Source organism: Tachysurus fulvidraco, chromosome 13 (genome assembly GCF_022655615.1).
Source record: "Tachysurus fulvidraco isolate hzauxx_2018 chromosome 13, HZAU_PFXX_2.0, whole genome shotgun sequence".
NCBI classification, from domain to species: Eukaryota; Metazoa; Chordata; class Actinopteri; order Siluriformes; family Bagridae; genus Tachysurus; species Tachysurus fulvidraco.
In genome coordinates this window covers 14,369,815-14,391,481 of record NC_062530.1, presented here as the reverse complement: position 1 = coordinate 14,391,481, position 21,667 = coordinate 14,369,815, and the positions used below count along the sequence as shown (strand labels likewise).

The following is a 21,667-nucleotide window of genomic DNA, read 5'->3' as shown; positions in this document are numbered from 1 at the left end:
ATAAAGTGTTCCCCGAGAGTGTATCTCTATGTATAGCCACATATGAAATGGAAAGCTGCTGCTAGAGCAAGGAGTTCTGCTTCAAAGAAAAAAACAAGATATGGTTAGCACAGATGGCCTTGGATGTAACTCATATCCTTATGGCACCAACAGCATCTTTGACAAACTCTTGTGTTTACTGCCTAACAATTTTCGACACTGTCATTGTCAGGTCACACAAATAAAAACAAGTTTAAACCAAACAGTTAGAATGCCTTTATAACATACACATATTTGTGAAATCACACCATAGAAGAATTAAGTAAAAAACAATCAATTTTATGGAAAAAATATAAAAAAATAAAAATGTTACAATAATCTGGTGTGCAAACCCATTTATAATTGAGGATGTGGCCAGAATTAACCAATCACATTTAAACTCATGTTCAAATGGTAACTCTCATTCAACTATCACACAGAATAAGTAAAAAACATTCCCAAATAAAGGTAAACTGTTTAATAGGATTTTTTTCACATCATCTTGGTTTCATCAGACTGCTGAAACCGTGGTCTGCAAAAACACACCCGGTATCTCACATGTTAAAAGGTATAAATTAGAAAAGAGACCTTTATCAACATATAGAATAAATGGAGCACAAGTATGACATCACTAAGGACCAGACATCCAAAAATAAATCTTACAGTGAATGTTGCCAAAAGACTTATGGCGACATTAAAGGAGCTGCATAAATATCTGACAAGTACTGATTCCACTGTCTCATATTCTTAACATGTCTGGGCTATGGGTTAGGGCTGTTCTCAAAAAAAAAAAAAAAAAAAAAATGAACTAAATCACCCAAATCCATCCTGAGTCCAGTTATAATAGGTATACTATTTCAATAATTCGAAAAGGTTTATTTTGCTGCAAAGATGTCAAATGAATCACCAAAGTACACCATACCCTCAATGTAACATAGTGGTGGCAGCATCATACTTTAGGGTTGCTGTTTTTCAGCAGAACTGCATTTTTCAAGGTAGAAAAAAATAATGAATAGCTGCAAATACCAGTCAATTTCAATAGATTCAATTTATGAAATCTTGGTCTCCTAGTAAGCTGAAGATAAAAAGGAATTTCACCTTTCAACATGACAATAACCAGAGGCATACGTCTAAATCAACAAACCTGACCTGAAGCAGGCTAGAATGTTTTTGCTTATAAAAGAGGGAACACATTGCCTAGTCAAGATGAGATTCTTACCCAAAAAGAGACTTGCAATAAAATCAAAAGGTTATTGAACAAAGAATATCGGGGATTAGCGATGTGCAAACTTATGCAAATTGTTTATTGTGAGTTTTGAATTTTTTTCCTTTTTCCTTAAAAAAATCATTCCTTGTTGCTTCCGATTGTCCTTCACATTGTAACCCCACAATGAGGGAGAATACCCAAGTATATAATGCTATGTGTGATACACAGAGCTCAGGATTAAGCAGTGAAGCCCAGGTTACTCCAGCAGGTCAGAAACTTCATTATCTCCTCACCATCAACTTGAAGGAGGGAAGAAACCTGGCCATCAAAGACCGCTGTGGTAAGCCTGTCATTATGTTGTGGTGTTCCATCTGCATTTTCCTTATCATATTTTCCTCCTTTCTCGCCTCGTTTTATGTTCATATAATGACTTTAATACTTCCGTTTTGTTTTTACTTGCATAGTGCAACAGAGATCCAACCCTTTTGTTGGTTTTCTGAGCTTGATCATATCAAAAGGCATTCATGATTCATGCCTTTTAGTACATGATATATTTAACTTGAGGGAGTATGAGAGGTATCTTGAAGAGCAGCATTCTTAATCCAGGTATTGTCTGACTGCAGTGTTTGTCATGTTGGATATTTAAAGGGCAGTGTGTGGTTTACTGTTTCTCTGGAATGCACCTGGAAAAACTGATCCAACAGGCTATTTATGCATTTCTAATGGAACCTGTTGTGGAAATCTAAAATGTTCTGGTTAATGTGTAGCTCATGTTCAACATCTAAGACAATGCAGACTTTAACGGATCTTGCTAATGTGTACCTGAAAAATATATTAAAGAATCTTCTCATATAAAAAACCTATGAGGAAGGGAAATGCTCTGGCTGTACTTGTCATAAAATAATATATATGTGTGTACGTGTGATTTGTTTCTGTTGTGCCTAGCATTAACCATTGCAACACACTGTTGCATAGTGATGCAAACCAAAATAGATGACACTTTCTTCTTCCATTCTTTTCAATGAATGGAATGACTTTCAGCTATTAGACGCTAGCAGTGGTGTCATGAGATAACAGCAAGGCATGTGGTCTAACCAGAATGTAGGTTCTCCCTAATGGTTCTCATGTTAAAACAGTTTCACAAACAGCTGTTCCACCTGATGGCCAGTGTGTTTTGGCCTAGCAAACAAATCATGAGGCCATGTATTTGTTATGCTGATGTTAATGAACAAATGCAGTGTTGTAGAGACTTTTCTTCAGAGCAGAAAGTATGCAAATGGGCCAACTCAATGGTAAAACAAGCTGTAGAGTGAATATGAGATCAGCCAGGCCTAACTGTTGTGTGACGAGCCACTGGAACGATGGCTTAGATTATGTTCTGCAGTGTTTTGCTGATGAGAAATTGACACACATGAATCCTTCCAACAGCCTTGGGTTTGATATGTGTTTACTTCAATCTTAGGCGCACATGGAACAAGTGCAGTTCTATTTGATGCCCAGAAACATTTCTTCAGATCTTGTGCCAGTTTATGTGAAAGGCTTTGCCAACCTGATTGGGCACCTAATTCTCCTGATGAGTGTCACAGGTGTATGCCCAGAGGCTGTTAATTACTATCATCCCCTCATTATTTTCTCATAATTGCAATATACCCGGCATATTTCTCGTGGCCAGTTCAATCTGGCAATAACTCGACTCCCCCTATTTCCAGAATGATCAATCATCTGTTATGAGAAGGATGAACAGATCATCCAAAACAGGGACAGGAATTTTATGGACATAAAGACAGACTAGAAGATTTCAAACTTTTCTCTTTCTTTTGACAGACACAGTCTGGATTTAATAGTAATTGAAATTGATACATCACCATCTGCTGGTCATAACATGAACTGGTATTACAGAAGGATTGCTCTGTTAATACAGAAACCTATAGAATGGATACCTTTATTTTGTCACATATACATTACAGCACAGTGAAATTATTTCTTTGCATCTGGAGGTTGGGGTCATAGCCCAGGGTCAGCGTGATGATACAGAGCCTGTGGAGCAGTGAGGGTTAAGGGCCTTGCTCAAGGGCCCAACAGTGGCAGCTTTGCAGTGCTGGGGCTTCAACCATGATCAACAATCCAGAGCCTTAACTGCTTAAGCCACAACTGCCCTTTGTTCTTATATATTGAATATTACAATGCAATTAATTGTAGAGGAATATAATCAGGAATATAAAAGTAATAATAAATAATATGACCACTATAGACCACTAATCCAAGGTTAAGCTTGTAGCATGAAGCACAGAGTAGTCTCAAAACCAGGAGCACATATACAGTATAGTGTTTGCAGCCATAATATTAAATTATTATTAAGGTTCCTTCACCTAAGTTTATATAAAGAAATGTTTTAGGCATGAGTGAATGAGAGTATGTGTGTGCCCTGTGATGGGTTGGCACTCCGTCCAGGGTGTATCCTGTCTTGATGCCCGATGATGCCTGAGATCCCCGGCACAGGCTCCCCGTGGCCCAAGAAGTTCGGATAAGCGGTAGAAAATGAATGAATGAATGAATGTTTTAGGCAGTAGTAGCATGGGATGTAGTAGAAGTAGTCTGTGTCTAGCAGAATGCCTTTATGAAGAATGACCTTCATTGGGCAGCAGGTGGTACAAGTTACAGTTTGAAGCGGACAGCAGATGTTAATAGCTAACAAATGATAATGACCTATACAATGTTTGTCATGTGTTCAGCATAATGGATTTGCCCGATTATATTCCCGTTTACTTTTCAAACTTTGTCTGACGAGTAGAAAATACCTCGGTCAAACCATGATGGACTATGCATATTGTACCTGACAGCTCTCAAAATTGCAGTTCTGATGTACCCCATTCAGACCGTGGGCTTTCACTGTCTCCTCACTAGTTGAATCCTTACTTTATGTGACAGGATGGCATAATGGGGATGTGGTAAACCCCCCTCCCCCATACTACCTCTATTTGCTTAACAATTAACGCCCAGCCCACGGCCGGCTGACACCACACACACACATACACACACAAACCGCCTCTATGTCCTCTAAAAAGCGTCCCGACAAGCCCACAAACCCCTCACATTCACCTTCCCTCCCTTCTTCTGTGCCCGTTAATTTCTGCCGTCACTTTTTTTTTCAGTCCCGCCGCAGCTCCTCCTGTCAGGTTGCCTCCTGGAGCTGTTCATTTGGATAGGCGGCACGCTGACAGTCCTGACAGCCCGTCCCCACAGGGCCTTTTGTCATGTGATTCCAGGCTACCCGCCGCTTTTTCTCAAGCACCCCCTTTATCCGTCCACACAAACGAAGCCACAGGCTTCTTTCTATCCGCTCATGTTGTTTTTTGTTGTTTTTTTCTCTCCCCTTGTCTTCTTCTTTTTTTTTTTTACTTCAGTCTGCATGCCATATCATGGACAAAGACGGTCTGTCCATCTGCTTTTCTTTGTCCTGCTTGAGCAGGATGGAGTCACTTAACAGGGTTTGGAGCTTAACACCGGTTGCGCTTCATTTCAGGCGTTTTAATATGCAGGATTCGTGCTGCTGAGAGTTTGTTTTGTTCTATAATTAACCAATTAAGAGTTGTGAGGTCCGTCTCCCCCACACTATGACACGTCTCCCGATGCAATGGCAGTGCTGCTATATCAAGCGTGTGTGTATGGGAGGTAGTGAGTATATGTGTGTGGATTTCAGTTTGGGTGGACCACATGCATGCTCAATCACATGACTCATTCTTTAATTGCTTATCTGTTATTCATTACACTTTGACATATTTTTTACTTCATCACCTCCTTTATAAGACACAATGTCTTATTTGAGCTCACTCTGACTATTTCTACAGGTACCAGTGACCCGTATGTCAAATTCCAAATAAATGGCAAGACAGTCTACAAAAGCAAAGTTGTATACAAGAACCTTAATCCTGCGTGGAACGAGTGTTTCTCCATGTCTATCAGGGACCTTGAACAGAATGTCTATGTTAAGGTGTGTACAAGATCACACAACAGCCACTGAAATTACTTTGTGTCTAAACATAAATATCTTGAAACCTTTTTTCCAATTACTTGTAATTCCGCTGCAGGTGTACGACCGGGATTTGAGATCTCGGGACTTCATGGGTTCAAGCACCATCAGTCTCAGTAACTTGGAGTTGGACAAGTATGACACATTCATTTGCATATTTTCTTGTTGCTCATCATCAGGCTTGATCAACGGTAGCAGTCTTAGAATAACTCAACCTATTGACCTTCAACCTATAAAGATGGTGTTTCTTTCAGAACATCTGAGATGATCTTGCGTTTGAAAGACCCTGGCAGTCTGGAAGAAGACATGGGAGTAATAATCTTAGACGCCTGTGTGTCCATCTGTGAGGGGCCCACCAAACGAAATGTATGTCCTGAATACAAAATACAACAGATGTCAGGCACAACAAGCATGTAGTCTAATGTAGCAACAGATTGAGTGACAAACATGTCTCTTGCTTATATTTCAGAAATGGCCACTTAAGAGGAAAGGAAGCTTCAATAAGGTAGACTAGGTTTTCTACTTGAATGTTTCATAAAGATAACTTCATGATATTTTATAATGTTCCTGGTGTTCTTTCTCATATTTTTCTTTCTGAGAATTTTTATCTCAGTCTCACAGTCTGAGAGATAATAGCAGTGAAATCCTTGAGGTTTCCCTTTTCTTTATGAATCATAAAATATGTTCGGTTGTTCTATAACTGGCCACTGGAGGGCAGTAAATCATTGTATAATATCTTTTGTTTTTCCCAGCTCACCTTATGGTTCATACATTCTGCTTTTAGAATGATAAGCATACATTTCACACAAAATACTAAGAAACTGCTGGACTGAATGACATGTTGCAGTGATTTGATCATGTTAACTTTTTTGCATTTTAGCTCTAAGACACTAAAGATTTATTTAAGCCTCGAGCCAGTGTTTACTAGCATTCATTTGGTTAACAGAGCAAAGAGTCAGTTTGCATATACATTTTAAGGCTCATGGACAGAGGCTGATTTTTGCTCTTTTTCTGCTATTGCATATATCTGGTGTCATGATAGTACTTGTCTCACATATCCGCGTATACAGTATATCCTTAACCTTACTCAAAGAATTTCAACATATAAATGTCAAGGTTGACAAACACAAGCAAGTGCAAAGAGGAATAAGAGAATCAAAATCTTAGTTTTGGACTAGACCAGGGCTTTAATGAGATTTTTAATGTGTTTGTTTTTTTATTTGTGAAGATTTTTTTTGTGGGCTTTACACTGATGGTTCTTCCGAATCACATGTCTGTGCTAGTGCAGCTGAGGCCCGGCTCTATTTGACACCTATACGAGAGAGACGGAAGATGGTCCTCTCATCTGCTCTTCTCCTCTCTCACACACCCGCCATCACAGTCACGCTGACACACACACTGCCTCTGAGATGGAGGCTGGCAACTGCACTAACACACAGCGTGTGGTGCTGCTTCTCTCTGACAGGGTCGCTTGAGCTCCACTGTGTGTGGTGTGTGTGTATGTGTGTGCATATGTGTGTGTGTGTGTGTGTATATGTGGGTCCCTTCCATTTTCCGAGGCACTCTGCCAGTGTGGGATGGTGTGGCTCATTCCCAGGCATGGAGAGCTATAACCCAGATGTTAAGATGTAATATCCCAGCTGTGGATAGATAGAAAGCCAAATGGGCCGGGCCCCCTCGTCCCCATGCTGTCCTACCATATGGAGTCAATCCCCCTGACCCTTTTAGCACCAGGAATAGCCTCTCTTTAGGGCCCACTTACTGTTAAGTGGAATTGTTTTATTGGCCATGCTGATAGTACTACTTGTCCAAAATAAACACTTGGGATGACTTGGCTCAGACAAGCATTCTATCTCTCTCCCAAACCCTCTGCCCTCCCCCTTATCGCTTTTTAAAGAGCCTTGTTTATGGAGACATGACCATCACATTGAGAAGTAAGGCAGGGGTGTTAATGGGGAATACGCTCAGCTCTGTCCCACACCAGCATCGCTGCGCTAATAGCTCTGTGCTGCTTGATTTCTGGCAGACCTGGCCAGCCTTTTATATATGTCGTATTTTTTTTTAAAGTGCATGGCGATCAAGCTCTTCACCACAAGGCAATCCATCTGCATTGCCTGTAATAGTCTCAGTGTGCATATCGGCAGGAGGGACTTTGCCAGTTTTGAGCAGTTATAACTGAAATGCTTTTGATGCAGCCATTCTCATCACACATGAGATGCTTGTTATATTTGTACATAATTTTTTATGTTTGCTTCCCTTTGGTAATTTAATGGCAATTGTAATCTTATTTGATTGCTTATTTCTACATACATTGTTGTTTGAAAATGAAACAAAGCCTCTGTCTGTTTTTTATGCATTGCTGGTTTCAGGGTCAGCTTCGAGCGGCTGCCATGCAGAAAAGCCAAGTGTGGAATGGGGTATACACTGTGGTGCTTGTGGAGGGGCAGGACATGCCTGAAGGTGGCCAAGGGGATGTCTTTGTCCGCTTCAAACTGGGGGATCAGAGGTTCCGAAGTAAGGTGAGGTTTCTGTCTCTAAATATTCTCTCTCATGTAAACAAAGGCTGTTTTCATATTTTGCAGCACAATCTGAAGCTCTGTATGTCCTTCATCTATGTCTCTCTGATTGCACTCTCTCAGGCTTCACTGTTTGACTCATTGTTTTGGTTGTGGCTGTCACCGCAGCTCTTCTAATGCTTGTGTAGCAGCATTTCTCCAGGCTCATTTGCGTTCCCAGCATGCATTGCTCATCTGGCTCTACCTCAGTGCATTGGCCTCCCCCTGATGAATCCACCCAGTGCTAGTGTTGTGTTCTCGTCTTTTTTTTTTTAACAGCTTCAGCTGTGTTTGGGCTTGCTTGTTTGTTGAGCAAAGATGATTCTAATCGGTTGGTGTCAAGATGTGGAATCCCAGGGAGGAATTAGAAGTGTGTTCTCCAAAATGATCATTTCATGCCTCCTCCTTTCCCATCAATACTCAGACTTAGAGTGAAAGATTAAATAGTCTTGCTTCTGATTGTGACAATGCTTTAGTCTGCCTAGTGCAATGACACCTTTCTTCTTCTTCTCCATCAGAATCTGTGCATTAAAACCAATCCACAGTGGAGGGAGAAGTTTGAATTCAACCGTTTTGAGGATGGACAACCAGATGTGCTGCTGGTCGAGCTCTACTGCAAGAAGGGCAGAAAGTGTGAAGAATGCTGGGGCGTGTGAGCTCAAAGCACCACAAATCACCTACATTTCATTCTCCTTAACACAAGCAGTGACACAAGTCCCTCTCTGTCAAATTTCTTTTTAAAAAACAATAGTGTATTTGCTCAAGACACAGTTGGATGGAGGAAAATAAGTTTAGCTTATTTAAATTGCTTATATAAATTGCTTATTAATTGTTTATTTAAATTGATCTATAGATTTGTATTTTTTAAAGGGCCTATTATTGATTTCTAACAGCAACTGCTCTTATGTGCAGGATTGAACGTGATCTCTCACAGCTGCCAGCCAATACAACACAGACATTCAATATGATTACAGGCAAAGGTCGGCTGGTGTTTCTGGTCACACAGCACCCCTGTTCTGGAGTCTCTGTCTCTGAGATGAGCTCCACATCCTTAGAAAATCCAAGCACCTATGAAAGCACACTCAAGAAATATGTTAGTGTCTGGTCCTTCATTTTTTAAATGATCTCATTCTTTGTTCGAATAAAATTAAATAAAAATGAATTTTAAATTAAAGGGTACTGCTTGTCTCATGCACAGAGTCTGAAGAACACACTGGATAATTTACAGGATGTTGGCTATCTCCAGGTCAAGGTTTTACGGGCTACAGACCTTTCATCTACAGATCTGAATGGTACTCAATTATTGAGAAGCTAACTAATGCTTCTGCAGTTTCCCTTGAATTCAGTTCAGTTCAGTTTTATCTGTATAGTGCTTTTTTAGAATTCAAATTACAAAGTTAAAAATGAAATTAATGTTTAACATTTACAGTATGCAACCATTAATTTTCACCTATTTAGGTAAGAGTGACCCATTTTGCGTGCTGGAACTTGGGAACAGCAAGCTGCAAACTCAAACCATCTATAAGACCCTCAATCCAGAATGGAGAACAGCATTTACACTGTGAGTGGCATGTTAATCATTTAATGCAGCTCACATTCACATACAGATTTCGGTTTGGTCCCATGGCACAACACAAAGCATCACAATCTCTTATTAGTAGCTGGTGCTAACCATGAACACACTTAAGTATTTCGCTGCAGAAATGTTTATTCAGGACAAGTAACACATGTACTATAATTTTATTTATAACAATAATATTTAAACACACATGATTTAGATTGTATACATTGCTTTTTAAAGTAGTCAATGATCTTTTTTTATTATTCATATGCTCTTAATTTCCACATAGCCATGCGGAATATCATTTAGTGTGAAGCACTTTGAGTATTTTTTATTTTTTTTGCCTTTTCCACAGTCCAGTTAAGGATATCCACGATGTCCTTATGCTGACAGTTTTTAGTGAAGATGGAGACAAAGCACCAGACTTTCTGGGGAAAATTGCTATTCCTTTGCTTACTGTAAGTTAAAAAAAATATATAAAAATATAAACAAATAGATTTTTTACTTTCTTGTACTTACTTGCTTTGATTATATTTTTTATTAGAAATAATCTAATAGAATAATTACTTTTATTAATTTTATTAATTAGAATAAACTTAAAAACATATGTTCATGATAGTATTAACACACTTTATAAATCATGTAGGTTTCTAATGGACAACAAGTAACCAGTCTTTTGAAAAAGTACAATTTGGAAGACACTTCGAAAGGAAGCATTACACTGGAGATGAAAATTTTCTATAATCCAGTAAGAATACCCCTGTTTCTTATTTATTTATTGATTGATTTTTTTTTTTTTTTTTTTTTGGAAGGGGTGGAGGAGGGTTGAAAGTGTTTAAGATTAATAAAACAATGACATTTTGGATGTGGTGAAGATTGATGAAACATTGTCTTTAACTTCAACAACACATTGTGAACTGTTTAGAATGGTTTAAGCTCAACAGTGTGTCAATCTCTTCATGTCTAAGGTCAGAGCTGCCATCCGTACCTTCCACCCCAAAGAAACAAAACTTGACGAGGATAATCCAAAGTTCAATAAGAAGGTTGGTATTCTTATTACCAGTAGATTTACATCTTTCTCAGAACAGTACTGTAGCACTATGTTTCTTACATGGTTTCCCATCATCATAGAGTCCTAAGTGGACTAGATGGATTAATATTTATCACCCTTAAAGTGTCCTTTGTAAAAGCCTCTACGCACCTCACTTATTGTGAACATTATTTCATGCCAGGCATTTTACTAACTACTGATTTGTCGCCCATTAGCTGCTAGCACGCAACATTTACCGCGTGAGGAGGATCAGCATGGCCATTCTGTATACGCTGCAGTACATTAAGAGCTGCTTTCAGTGGGAGAGCACTCAGAGGAGCATCATTGCTTTCCTGGTAAGTTCTCCCACGGATGTCTATATAACGCCTCCATAGAGCCTTTGCTGACAAAGTAATCACTCATCTATGATTAAGAACATTTATCTTCTCACTTTAAAGCTGCAGTCAAAGTAGACATTCGCTGTTAATCTGTCCTTGAACAAATGGTTTCCTAATTGAGAACAAATAATTGGCAATTTTGGTGCAGTGTGAAATTTAGCAAGTAAGCCATTGCTGGATTTCTAACTTTATAAATGTAATTTAACTTAAGTACTTCAGGAATACAAACTACAGGCTTGTATACACAAAATGTTATACATTTAAAGATTTGGTGTTTATAGTTTGTACAATTTTTGCTCCAATTTGCTGTTTATCTCATAAACAGTAAAAACACAAATAAGAACCCTGCCTTGTTCACTTTACCAGCCTGTATTCAACAACACCATTCAGTGAAAATACATTAGGAAGCAGAGATCAGTGCAATAAAACAGTGGTGCTGTTTATTGAAAATATCTTGAACATAGGCACCTTTTTTGTAAAAGTTCTTTTTATGAGATTACATTTAATGAACTAATATTTAGCCAGGTTAGATGATAAATGTTCTTATTCTGTTGGTAAATAATTTTGATTTCTGGAAGTAACTACTTAAAATGAGAAAAAAGACCTACCAATACAACAAGACTATTTCAAGCATGAAATGTGCAGTAGTGACTAGAAATGGAGTGTAATAATTATATTTGTTTTATTATTATCTTATAATAGGACTTACTACATATCTCTGACTATATGACTTCAAGATCTTATTTGCGGTGTATCATGAAAATTCAAATATATGAAAATGCCACATTTGTTCGGTAATTCTGGATCTTTATGCTTCATTCATATTCATCACAGTCAGTTAAATAAAATAAAAAAATAGATTCCCAATTATATGCTTTTTTTAACAGTTGATTGTTACAGTTTTGTTTAAAGCAGTTAGTGGAAAGTAAATGTGATACGCAGCTGGACCAGAGGTAAATCCTGCGGTTGTTTGCGGTTGTAGGTGCTAGATTTCTGGCTTGTGAGACTAAAGTTGAACTAAAGAAGGTATTGCAGATTATTTGCAATAGAAGTCTATGACAGCTATTCAAATTTGAAAATAAAATAATTTAGACTTTTGTCATTTTTGCTAGTGCAAAATGTATTGTCTTTAGTGGGAGTTCATTTAGCACACAACAAAGTGCAGCTTTACCTTTGTGCCATGCTGCACACTACCAGATCTTGCCCTTGCTGCGTTGTTCCAGAAGCCTATGGAGTGTGCTGCTACACTGTAGTTGGGCCGATATTTTTAGACTCCAGGCTTTTCAGGCGCTTTGAGTTCAACCTGAAACCTCCTCTGTGCTGCTGGAATGAACAGTGTTCCTGTATGTAAAGTGTTGAAGGGTGGTTAACTAGGTCTCCTGGGAGAAAGATGGAGAAAGCAGGTTAGAGAGAAATGTATATGCCGTATGATCTTTTTACTGTTTAATTGCAGAAATGTTCAGGTGTTCAATACTAAAGACAAGGACCTAATAAATTGACCAATGAGTGTAGATCAATAACCAAAGCCCATTATTACATAATGATAAAACAATAGTCACTGTCACACATGCAAAGACTGATCTCTCTTTGATTTAATGTCTTGGGTCCCCTTTGCAGGAAAGGTCACTGTCTATCAATAGTTTTTAATTTTCTTTTCCAAGACGGCAGTAGCTAACAATAGTTATATGCTTATACCCTTCTCACTCACTGGATTTTAGCCTACTTAACACATATAGGAGAATTTAGACTGATATATAAGAAAGTACTCTTCACCACCATCTTTTGTAAGAATACTTGTTTCATTCGTCAACTACAATTTTACAGACTTGAAGAATCTATTCCAAGGCACACTGGAGCTGTTCCACTAACACTGTGGTTTGTACTTTAATTTGTCACTTGTCTGTAAGTCTTAAGAATGGAAGTAGCTGAGGTACTGAGTCACACCTGGGCAGAGGGACGCTGCCTGCTTTTCAGATTTCAGTGCCTAATTAGACCACACTGTGCATCTTTCCTCTGAAAGCTGCTTTCCAGGCTACACCACATGTGAACCTTGGCTATAGTATACATTGCAATTCATTATTTATAGAGCAGTTGGATTTTGCAGTTCTTACTCTATCGCAGTTTTACACTTCTAATGCATTCACCACAGTGTGGTTTGACTGTCGGCGCTATAGGCTCTGGTAACCACACCTCTTCCAGGAACACACACTCACCCTGCTGCTGGAAATACCCAAGAGGGCGATGCTGACCTCCTGACAGGATAGAGCTTATACCAAGTCCCTCTCCCAGCTTGTCTTCTTTTTTTAATCCACACACAGAGATTTGTATGTGTATGCCTCATAAAGTGCATCTCTATGTGATCATGCAGACTAAGCACAAGCTGTCACACTGGCTTTAATATTTTGTACTTGTGGTCTATTTTCAGTTGACATTGATATGTTTTGACTCAGAAGCCTCATATAAAAACTGCTTTATATGTGGATATTATGGATACAGTGCCGAATGCTATTAAAGGCCATTCACTAAGCTTTTGCACAGCAGGTCATGGAAGCCCTTACAGAATTTCCTTAAAGTGTGTACTTCAGCATGGAGTTTATTGTGTCTAGCGATGGTGCTGTTTTTAACTGCATAAATCTCATTGTAAATGAAAGTGGGCCTTTTGAAGTTCTTCTCTATTTCACACCATGGCATTCCATTTAAAAATAGTAACCGGCTCATTAGATAATCCTGAAAGCCCTTTGTCTGAGAAACACCTGGTGAACGCTTAGAAGGTGTCTGCAGCCCTGCAAACAGAAAAAAGCTAGGAATATAATTTATCACTTGTTTATCTTCTGGTAATGAGTCTAGAAATTGCACCTGACAAACACACTGCTTTGTGTGTAGGAGAGAGACAGACAGAAGAGGGAGAAATAAAGCAAGAAAGAGTAAGAAAGCTATATTTTTTTTTATAAAATTCCACCTTTTTTTCTTTCTCAGTGAGAGAAGAAGAGAGAGAGATGGAGAGTGAGAGAGAGAGCCATGGCATGCAGGGACCGTATAGGGGTCAGCCAGAGTTCTTCTCTGCATTGCCTACTTCGGCCTGCAGATGGTGTTATAGCACTACCAAAAACATATACAGCATATATTGTTCCACCGAGGCAAGAGGAAACTATGAAGGCTTTTATGGCAGCGAGCTGGAGAAAATCTTTCTGTCTTTATTCACATAGAATGAAAATTTGTTTTACAGGCTAAATGAGTTACACAGCCAAATTGCAGTTCCTCGTAACTTTAAAAATTCCTTAGCATAAATGAAAAGGTCAAAAAACTGTTGAAAGAAAAAGAAAGAGAAGAGAAGAGAAGAGAAGAGAAGCATGCTTTACTGTCATTAGTATGTTTTAAGTATTTAAGTGATGTGAATATTTTAACACGTTAGTTTGCTTTGGCTGTCAGTAGTCATGACCGGAACGGAAAATCTGTGTGGGTGTGGGTGCGAGTATGTGTGTGTGAGTGTGTGTGTGTGTGTGTGTGTGTGTGTGTGTGTGTGTGTGTGTGTGTGTGCGAGAGAGAGAGAGAGAGACGTTTTTCTTTTTGACACTGCCAGGTAGCAAGCGGTTTAGACATCATTTGACAGGCTGTGAAATGCTGATTGCTTCACATCACAGACTGTAAAGATGGCATCTGATGAATGTTTGATGTCGTGCAGCTGTAAACACAGTTGGCAGCCATGATGGAGGGTTTTCTCTCTATCTCTTCCTCTGTGTCTGTCTCTCTGAGCTGACAGGATGAGAACCAAAGAGGGTCACAGTGCAGCTTCAGTTTGAGCCTTAAACTTACTTATTTGGACTGTAGTAATCGATTCAATTAGCACTCTAACCAGCATAGCTCTTTTTAATTCACTAGTAATTATAAAGCATAGCCTTTTACACACATAACTGTGTGAGCAAATCCTTCTTTATCTGTATTATAATCTTTGTTTTACAAGTTTGAAAGTTTGCCAAGTATTTCAGCCTGGACAGTTGGATTGAGGGGTGTGTGTGAGTGTGTGTTGAATGTGTTTTCCTCTCGGCAACAGGCTCTGGGTGCTTCAGGGACCTGTCATCGAGTCCCAGAGTTTTTATGTTGTGGAAATGACAGCACAAGGACCCTTGATGGCGTTTATATACACTGCATGCAGGTTGGATTTTCTTTAACCCATCCTCTAATCGATTAATAATTAACGAGGCAGAGTGCAGCAGGCGCTCAGCGTGGTATGACGGCTGCCACTCTGACAGTTATTGAGAGCGTTATTGAGACATGTATGCTTGGCGTCATCGCAGCTTTGTGCTGACCTCACAGACCCAGCTCTCATCACACATGCTGACAGGCCTACTATCGGCCAATCATGTCCTTGCACCAGTGAAAACAGCTTCAAAACAGTCCAACATACTTAAGACCATTCACTGATTTATTCTTCGGTAAGTTTTTGAGGAGATTTTTATTTGGATATTTTAACTATATACTATATACGTATGTACTATAGAATTCTGAATATAAAGAATGGTATATTTGTTCTTTAATTATAAAACAATCTTTCTTTTTTTCTTTTAACTAAAAAGAAAGAGTGCTTCACTTCTGTTCCTATTGCAAGCCCTTATGCAATGTGTGTGTTCGTAATGAACAGTGCTAAGATACTCTATGTCTCTCAGGATAGAGAGGACAGTTCTCTCCAGGCATCACTGCCCATGGCTGTTTCTGGCCTCTGCTTGGCCCCACTCGCTGTGATGTGTGTGTGTGTGTAAGCAGAGTTTATGCGTGTGTGAGCAGAACTGACACTTGGGCCCCAGCGGCCTCAGGGGAAGAAGGCTCGCATGGCGGATCTGTCACCCAGGATGTGGCTGAGTGTTAATGCTCCCGACACGGATTAAACACTGGTGGCCAGCGAGATGGAGGCAGGGTCAGTGTGGCAGCCACTGACAGCCATGCGGCACCATTCGTATATGGCCTCTTCCCCTCATCTTTGCCTTTGTTTCTCTTTCTCCCTGTGCATCACACAATCACACATCAGAACATCTCACTGGCAACTGCAGGGCCTCAGTGGGGAAAAATGAGAAACTCTGTGGTCTTGTACATACAAGTTCTACTTCATTTTTTGTGGATTTTTTTTGTTTTCAAATAATAATCATGAGTATTTAACTAATTAGAATTAGAATAGCTTATGATATATAGAGGGTGCCCCAAAAGTCTCCATACATTGTGGAAATTAACTCTATTTTGCCAAATGGAACTTTATTTACAAAACATCCTCTACATGCTTGACATTTTCTTAGAAACACACAGAGTCTTCTCAGAGTCCCACTCATGATGAACTTGTGTTAACACATCTGGTGTTATGTGTGTAATTGCACTTTGAATGTGTTCCTTTAAATGATCTTTGTCCTGTATATTTTCCTGGCACAGCAGTATGCTCTTGTCAAAGTCTATCTGAAATTTAAAAAAAATACACACATACACAGCCATTCTCACCACTATTACTTGAATATCTCAGTCTTCCATCCATTTCTTTCCTACACATTATGTGGGTGGTGCCTGGTCACTTAGCCACTTTACCTGGCCTACACACAAACTTTAAGTCCCAGTTTGCACATATTACACATTATTGTTTCTGTCCTTGCTCTACTCACAAAGAACTGCATATAATTTTAGCCAACATTATCCACACAGCATGTATTGTTCCTCTCTCTCTCTCGCTGTCTCTCTCTATCTATTTCTCAGGCTGTGAAAGTCAGACATGAGCACACGAGTCACTGGGGCTTTGATTCAATATTAATATCATCTTTCTTGTATTTTAATTGAGTAAGCAATGCAGATTACTGCAGCTGCCCTTCGACTCACCTAGAAAAAAAAAACTTTTCATTTAAAATCTTTCTCTCTCTCTCTCTCTCTCTCTCTCTCTCTCTCTCTCTCTCTCTCTCTCTCTCTCTCTCTCTCTCTCTCTCACACACACACACACACACACACACACACACACACACACACACACACACATAGCCTATAACCAGTAGTCAGTCTTGTTAAACTTCTGATATTTTTTTATAATTTGGCATCATTCCATAGCCCTCTCACTGACCCTCAGTGCGTTGGCTGGCAGCTACACAACATAAATCTATGAGAGAGACTGAAACTTCCCCATCTTGTTTTTTCGCATACAGAAAGATGACACATACAGAATCATATCATCAGTTGGAAGGAAGCTCACAAAAATTCTAATATTACTTTCTATCTATCTATCTATCTATCTATCTATCTATCTATCTATCTATCTATCTATCTATCTATCTATCTATCTATCTATCTATAAAATGGTGTATGTGTGTGTGTGTGTGTATATATATATATATATATATATATATATATATATATATATATATATATAAATATATATAGATATATACACACACACACACACACACCATTTTAACCTGAATCAATCTGCAAATCTTTCTTTTACAGCGGGCTGAAATGCAGTGTTCAAGTTACCTCTTTTTTTAAGCCAATAGTTGATTTTATGGTTTGATTTATTCAGCTTCTCCTCCTTTCATTTATTTGGTTAATTATGTCTCCCTTCTATCTGCAGAATGCAGAGGAATTTGATTTAAGCAGGAGGGAGCTGTAATGTACTCCCATTATGGTAAATGTTAACACGTAGCCCTGACGGTAAAGAGCAGTTTTTTTCCCAGAAGCTGCTGTTTTGTGCATCAGTCAGTAGTGTGGATTGGTTGCCGCTCTGTAAACCCCCCATTTCCTATTTAATCAATTTGCAGGATTGTATAAACTAATCGTGCAGCATTTTTGTCCTTTCATTTCTGCCATGACTTTCCCTCTCCCCCTCCAGGGACAGCGTGGGTGGCAGCACCCTCTGCCAGCTCTAGCTGCAGCTCCTGGAGTTGTTTTATTCACACTTTTTTAATCGCTGAGTGCTTTATTATTAGGTGCAGGAATTACACCCAGCCAGACGGATCAGCTCAACGATCCACAGAAATGCATTAGGCAGAATCTTATTAACCGGGCTGTTCTTAACCCTGCAGGTGGAGTGGCTGTGCCATGGCCGCTCTTCCCCAAGCACACGTTCTCTGGGTGTCAAGCCGACTCAAACGTACACTGCTGTTTTGCTACTTTTTGATTAAACCTGTCAACTTTTTCTGCCTTAGACATCCAGTTAAACATTGTGCACACCTTTTTTCACGTGAATGGTTTTCACTAAAGACAGCTCTTATTGCCAGAACACGGCGATGCCTGTTCAAATTAATTCTCATTCATTATTCAATTGTGCATGGTTTCAAAACAAATAACCCAATGATGACTTATGGCTTCTAGTTGGTTCCTCTCTTTATAATTGGTTAATAATTATTGCTGGTCACATAGATCTACTGTTGGCATATTGTTAAATTTAATCAATAAAGCATTACACCACATCTTTACAATATAGAAGAAAGCACTAATTTACTCTGAAGGCTGACAGGGTGCAATTTATCTACCTTCTTTAATCACTGACACTCTCTGCTAATAATACACAAACCAGTTAGAGGAGAATTAGTTCTGCAGGAATGGTGGAATATTTCTGGAGATGGGGGAAGGTAGAGCACTGTCTCTGCTCATTAGTTGGAGGCCATTTGACTAGTTGGACCCTGTCTAAATGCCCTAGCGACTGAATTGGAACAGCTTTCCAAGGCACTTGCTGGGACATTTTTATTAGCGTTTAAGAAAGGCTGTACTTTGAGTACACTTGGGCTGAAGCTTGAGCATACACACATGGTGGGAGGCAAGCTGGAGATTTTTCTGCCACTTTAGTTTATCCTCTCATTTAAGCACTGTGTTTAAGGCACGAGGCACTGAATTGCACTGTGCTTTTATCTTGTCCACCAAGCCTGTATGCTGCTGAGCAAGAATTTGCATTAGTGTGTTATTATGAATACCTGTGACAGATTCCCGGTCCTGGCTCCCTGCATGGAAATGAATGGGCTCCCTCTCTTCTCTCGGGAAGATACAGACCAGGCAATTCCACTTTAGTGGTTAATGTAGCAGCTTTTGCAGTGAGGGTGAAGGAGTTCAGCTTTCCTGCTGGGCTAGTGTCATTTTTGAAGACTTGCTTCCTTTTGCTCTCTTCCTCTCTGTCTCTCTCTCTCTGGAAAGGTACTAGCAACAGCAGGTTACCTGTGACACTGTGACACAGTATGATGCAGATTACTCCCAATCAGACCAGACAGGCACAGCTCTCCCTCTGTGTATGCGCACACACGCACAAACACACATACACAAATACACACGCACAAACACACACGCACACACACACAAACACACACATACATACACACACAAACACACACACACAAACACACACACAAACACACACACAAATGTGTGCCCGACTATCTTCCTAAGACAAATATTTGTCTTATTATCCTTCTGAGGATTTAGTTTCCTGTTCATGGCTGAGTGGAGTGGAGCCTGTTGTTAGTAGCCCATCTGCCTAAAGGTTTAATGTGTTGTGCATTCTGAGATGCTTTTCTGTTCACTAGATTTGTGAAGAGTGATTATGTGAGTTACTGTAGATTTCCAGTCAGCTCAAACCACTTCCCATTCTCCTGTGACCTCTCTCATCAACATCAACACAGAATGGAAGGTCACTGCATTTTTTCCACACCATTCTGTGTAATCTCTGGAGACTGCTGGATGTGACAATCCCAGAAGAACAGTTTTTGAAATACTCAAACCTTCCCATCTGGCACCAAAAACCATCCCAGTGTCACTAAGATCACAGAACAATTTTTTTTTCCATTCTAGAAATTTGACATGCACATCAGCTCTTGCTCTTGACCTCTATCTGCATTATTTTATGCATTGTACTTCTGTTAAATGATTGCTTACTTGGTTAATTCTTTGAATGTACAGCTTCTATTTATTAAAGTGGCCAGTGATTGTATCTTGCCATTTCAGTGGGCTAGAAGACATGCACATTAGACACAGTTCACTTATCCCCAGTGGCTGTGTGTGTGTGTGTGTGTGTGTGTGTGTGTGTGTGTGTGTGTGTGTGTGTGTGTGTGTGTGTGTGTGTGTGTGTGTGTGTGTGTGTGTTTGTGAACCTGTCCTGAGCATCATGCTCAGGGAGTCTCAGGCTCCAGAGCACACTGGCTCGTATGATAGGAAATGCTGCTATTTAGCGGTGCTAAAACCTAAAGCCTGCAGCAACAGTCTGTCTTAATCCTGTCTCAGATGAAGTCCACATCCATGCATACCCACGCAGGCAAAATACGATTACCTCCAAAAATACTGATACTTCACAGGAAAACATGCACAAATCATTCCACAACATAAATTTTAAAATAAAGAAATTGAAGAAATTGCTCTATACTTAAGGAACTATTTTTCTGAAAAGACATTTGGTAAAAGTATTTAACCCCCTAAGTATATTGCAAGAATTTAAGAAATTCTTTTGTTATTTTTTGTTGGAATTGCTCTTACTTTCTTGTCATCACTCACCATGAAAACACACACATACACACACACACTTCTGTTTTTCTGTACCAGGTGTGTGTTTTATATATATACTGTATATATACTTTGCTTATTTTATCAGACTGACAGAAATTTTGAAGTTGACCCTGAGCTTGGCAGAGGACTCATGATTACATTAGAGGGTCGGCTTGGTGCAAACACGCTCACCTATTTGCTATTTCTAACAATATATGCCTGTCTCTTAAGGCTAGACTCTAGGTGTAGGCTCTATATCAAAAATTTCATATCATGAATTCTCGGTGGCATTTCAACACAACATTCCATGATATATCTGTTTGCTCACACACACTGCCAGAAGTACAATAATCCTGCAGTAAAAAATAAAAAATAAAAAAAACAAAACAACAACTTTGATGATGCCTTATTTACTGTCCGTATAAATACATTAAAAAGTCTAATAAATATTAGAATTTCTAACAAATATTAAACAAATATTTAATAATGAAGCTGTAAAAAATTTCAGCAGTTCATAAGTAACAATGTCTATGATATTTCAGAAGAGCTTATTGAGACATCATTTAATCTTAATACTGATATTATATTGCCATACAAACGAGTAGAAGTGGCGATTTGGGTCAATTGTTTTTGGATAAATTGCATCTATAACATGTCTTCTGTTAAATACTAGTAATCAACACATTTAGGTTTATTTAGATACCATTTCAATGTTTGCTTTGTTAGCCAGATGTCATTGCATACTATGAATCCAGAGAACTGCTACTACTACACAACTGAAACTGAATATTATGTTGGCTCCTTGCTTGCATCTGTTATGATTATTATGTTTAAATAAAGTGTAGAGACATTTAGGAATATTAGATAAAATCCTCTCTGAAATGCTCATCTTTGCGAGCTGACTAGTGTTAGCAGTGAGGATGCATGTCAGAAGTAACTGATATACTGTATTTGCACAGTTTCCTCATAGATTTGCATTCAGAAAATAGATGTCATATGGAGTGAGTAAACAACGAGTAGGAAGTGTGTGTTGTATTATTAAAAAAAAAACATTTGAGAAGAGACTTAAATGGAGGCTTGCATTGCTGTGTCCATCACCTTGCACTGTCCAGCAGTGGGAATCTGTGGGAGATTTTTGAACATCATTAATCCGATCAGAGCAACTACTGAGCTGACTTTCTTCTGCTGAGCACTTCCAGGTGCAGCATGAATAATGCATTCATTCAGAAGAAAGTGAGAAGTTGCATGTAAATCCAAAACACCTATGTGTTTTTAAAAATGTCTCTAAAACACATAATTGTTTTCTAGAATAGCATTCATTTATTGTTAATTATGCCTCATGTTTGATTAAACAGCATAACTGTTAATGCCTTTCAATGGTT

At 39.0% G+C, this 21,667-nt stretch overlaps 1 protein-coding gene across 4 annotated transcripts in view; it reads left to right on the top strand.

Annotated features, from left to right (window-relative positions):
- The window catches only part of mctp2a (multiple C2 domains, transmembrane 2a), a 38,589-nt gene that overhangs the window by 4,410 nt on the left and 12,512 nt on the right, over window positions 1-21,667 (top strand). For all 4 annotated transcript variants that reach the window (XM_047822469.1, XM_047822470.1, XM_047822472.1 and 1 more), the window contains exons 4-17: window positions 1,454-1,565; window positions 5,074-5,216; window positions 5,314-5,390; window positions 5,510-5,621; window positions 5,725-5,760; window positions 7,625-7,774; window positions 8,329-8,462; window positions 8,723-8,903; window positions 9,009-9,102; window positions 9,269-9,371; window positions 9,727-9,829; window positions 10,018-10,119; window positions 10,340-10,414; window positions 10,638-10,757. In XM_047822469.1, coding sequence (XP_047678425.1) covers window positions 1,454-1,565; window positions 5,074-5,216; window positions 5,314-5,390; window positions 5,510-5,621; window positions 5,725-5,760; window positions 7,625-7,774; window positions 8,329-8,462; window positions 8,723-8,903; window positions 9,009-9,102; window positions 9,269-9,371; window positions 9,727-9,829; window positions 10,018-10,119; window positions 10,340-10,414; window positions 10,638-10,757 — 1,542 coding nt within the window. The remainder of the gene's footprint in view (window positions 1-1,453; window positions 1,566-5,073; window positions 5,217-5,313; window positions 5,391-5,509; window positions 5,622-5,724; window positions 5,761-7,624; window positions 7,775-8,328; window positions 8,463-8,722; window positions 8,904-9,008; window positions 9,103-9,268; window positions 9,372-9,726; window positions 9,830-10,017; window positions 10,120-10,339; window positions 10,415-10,637; window positions 10,758-21,667) is intronic.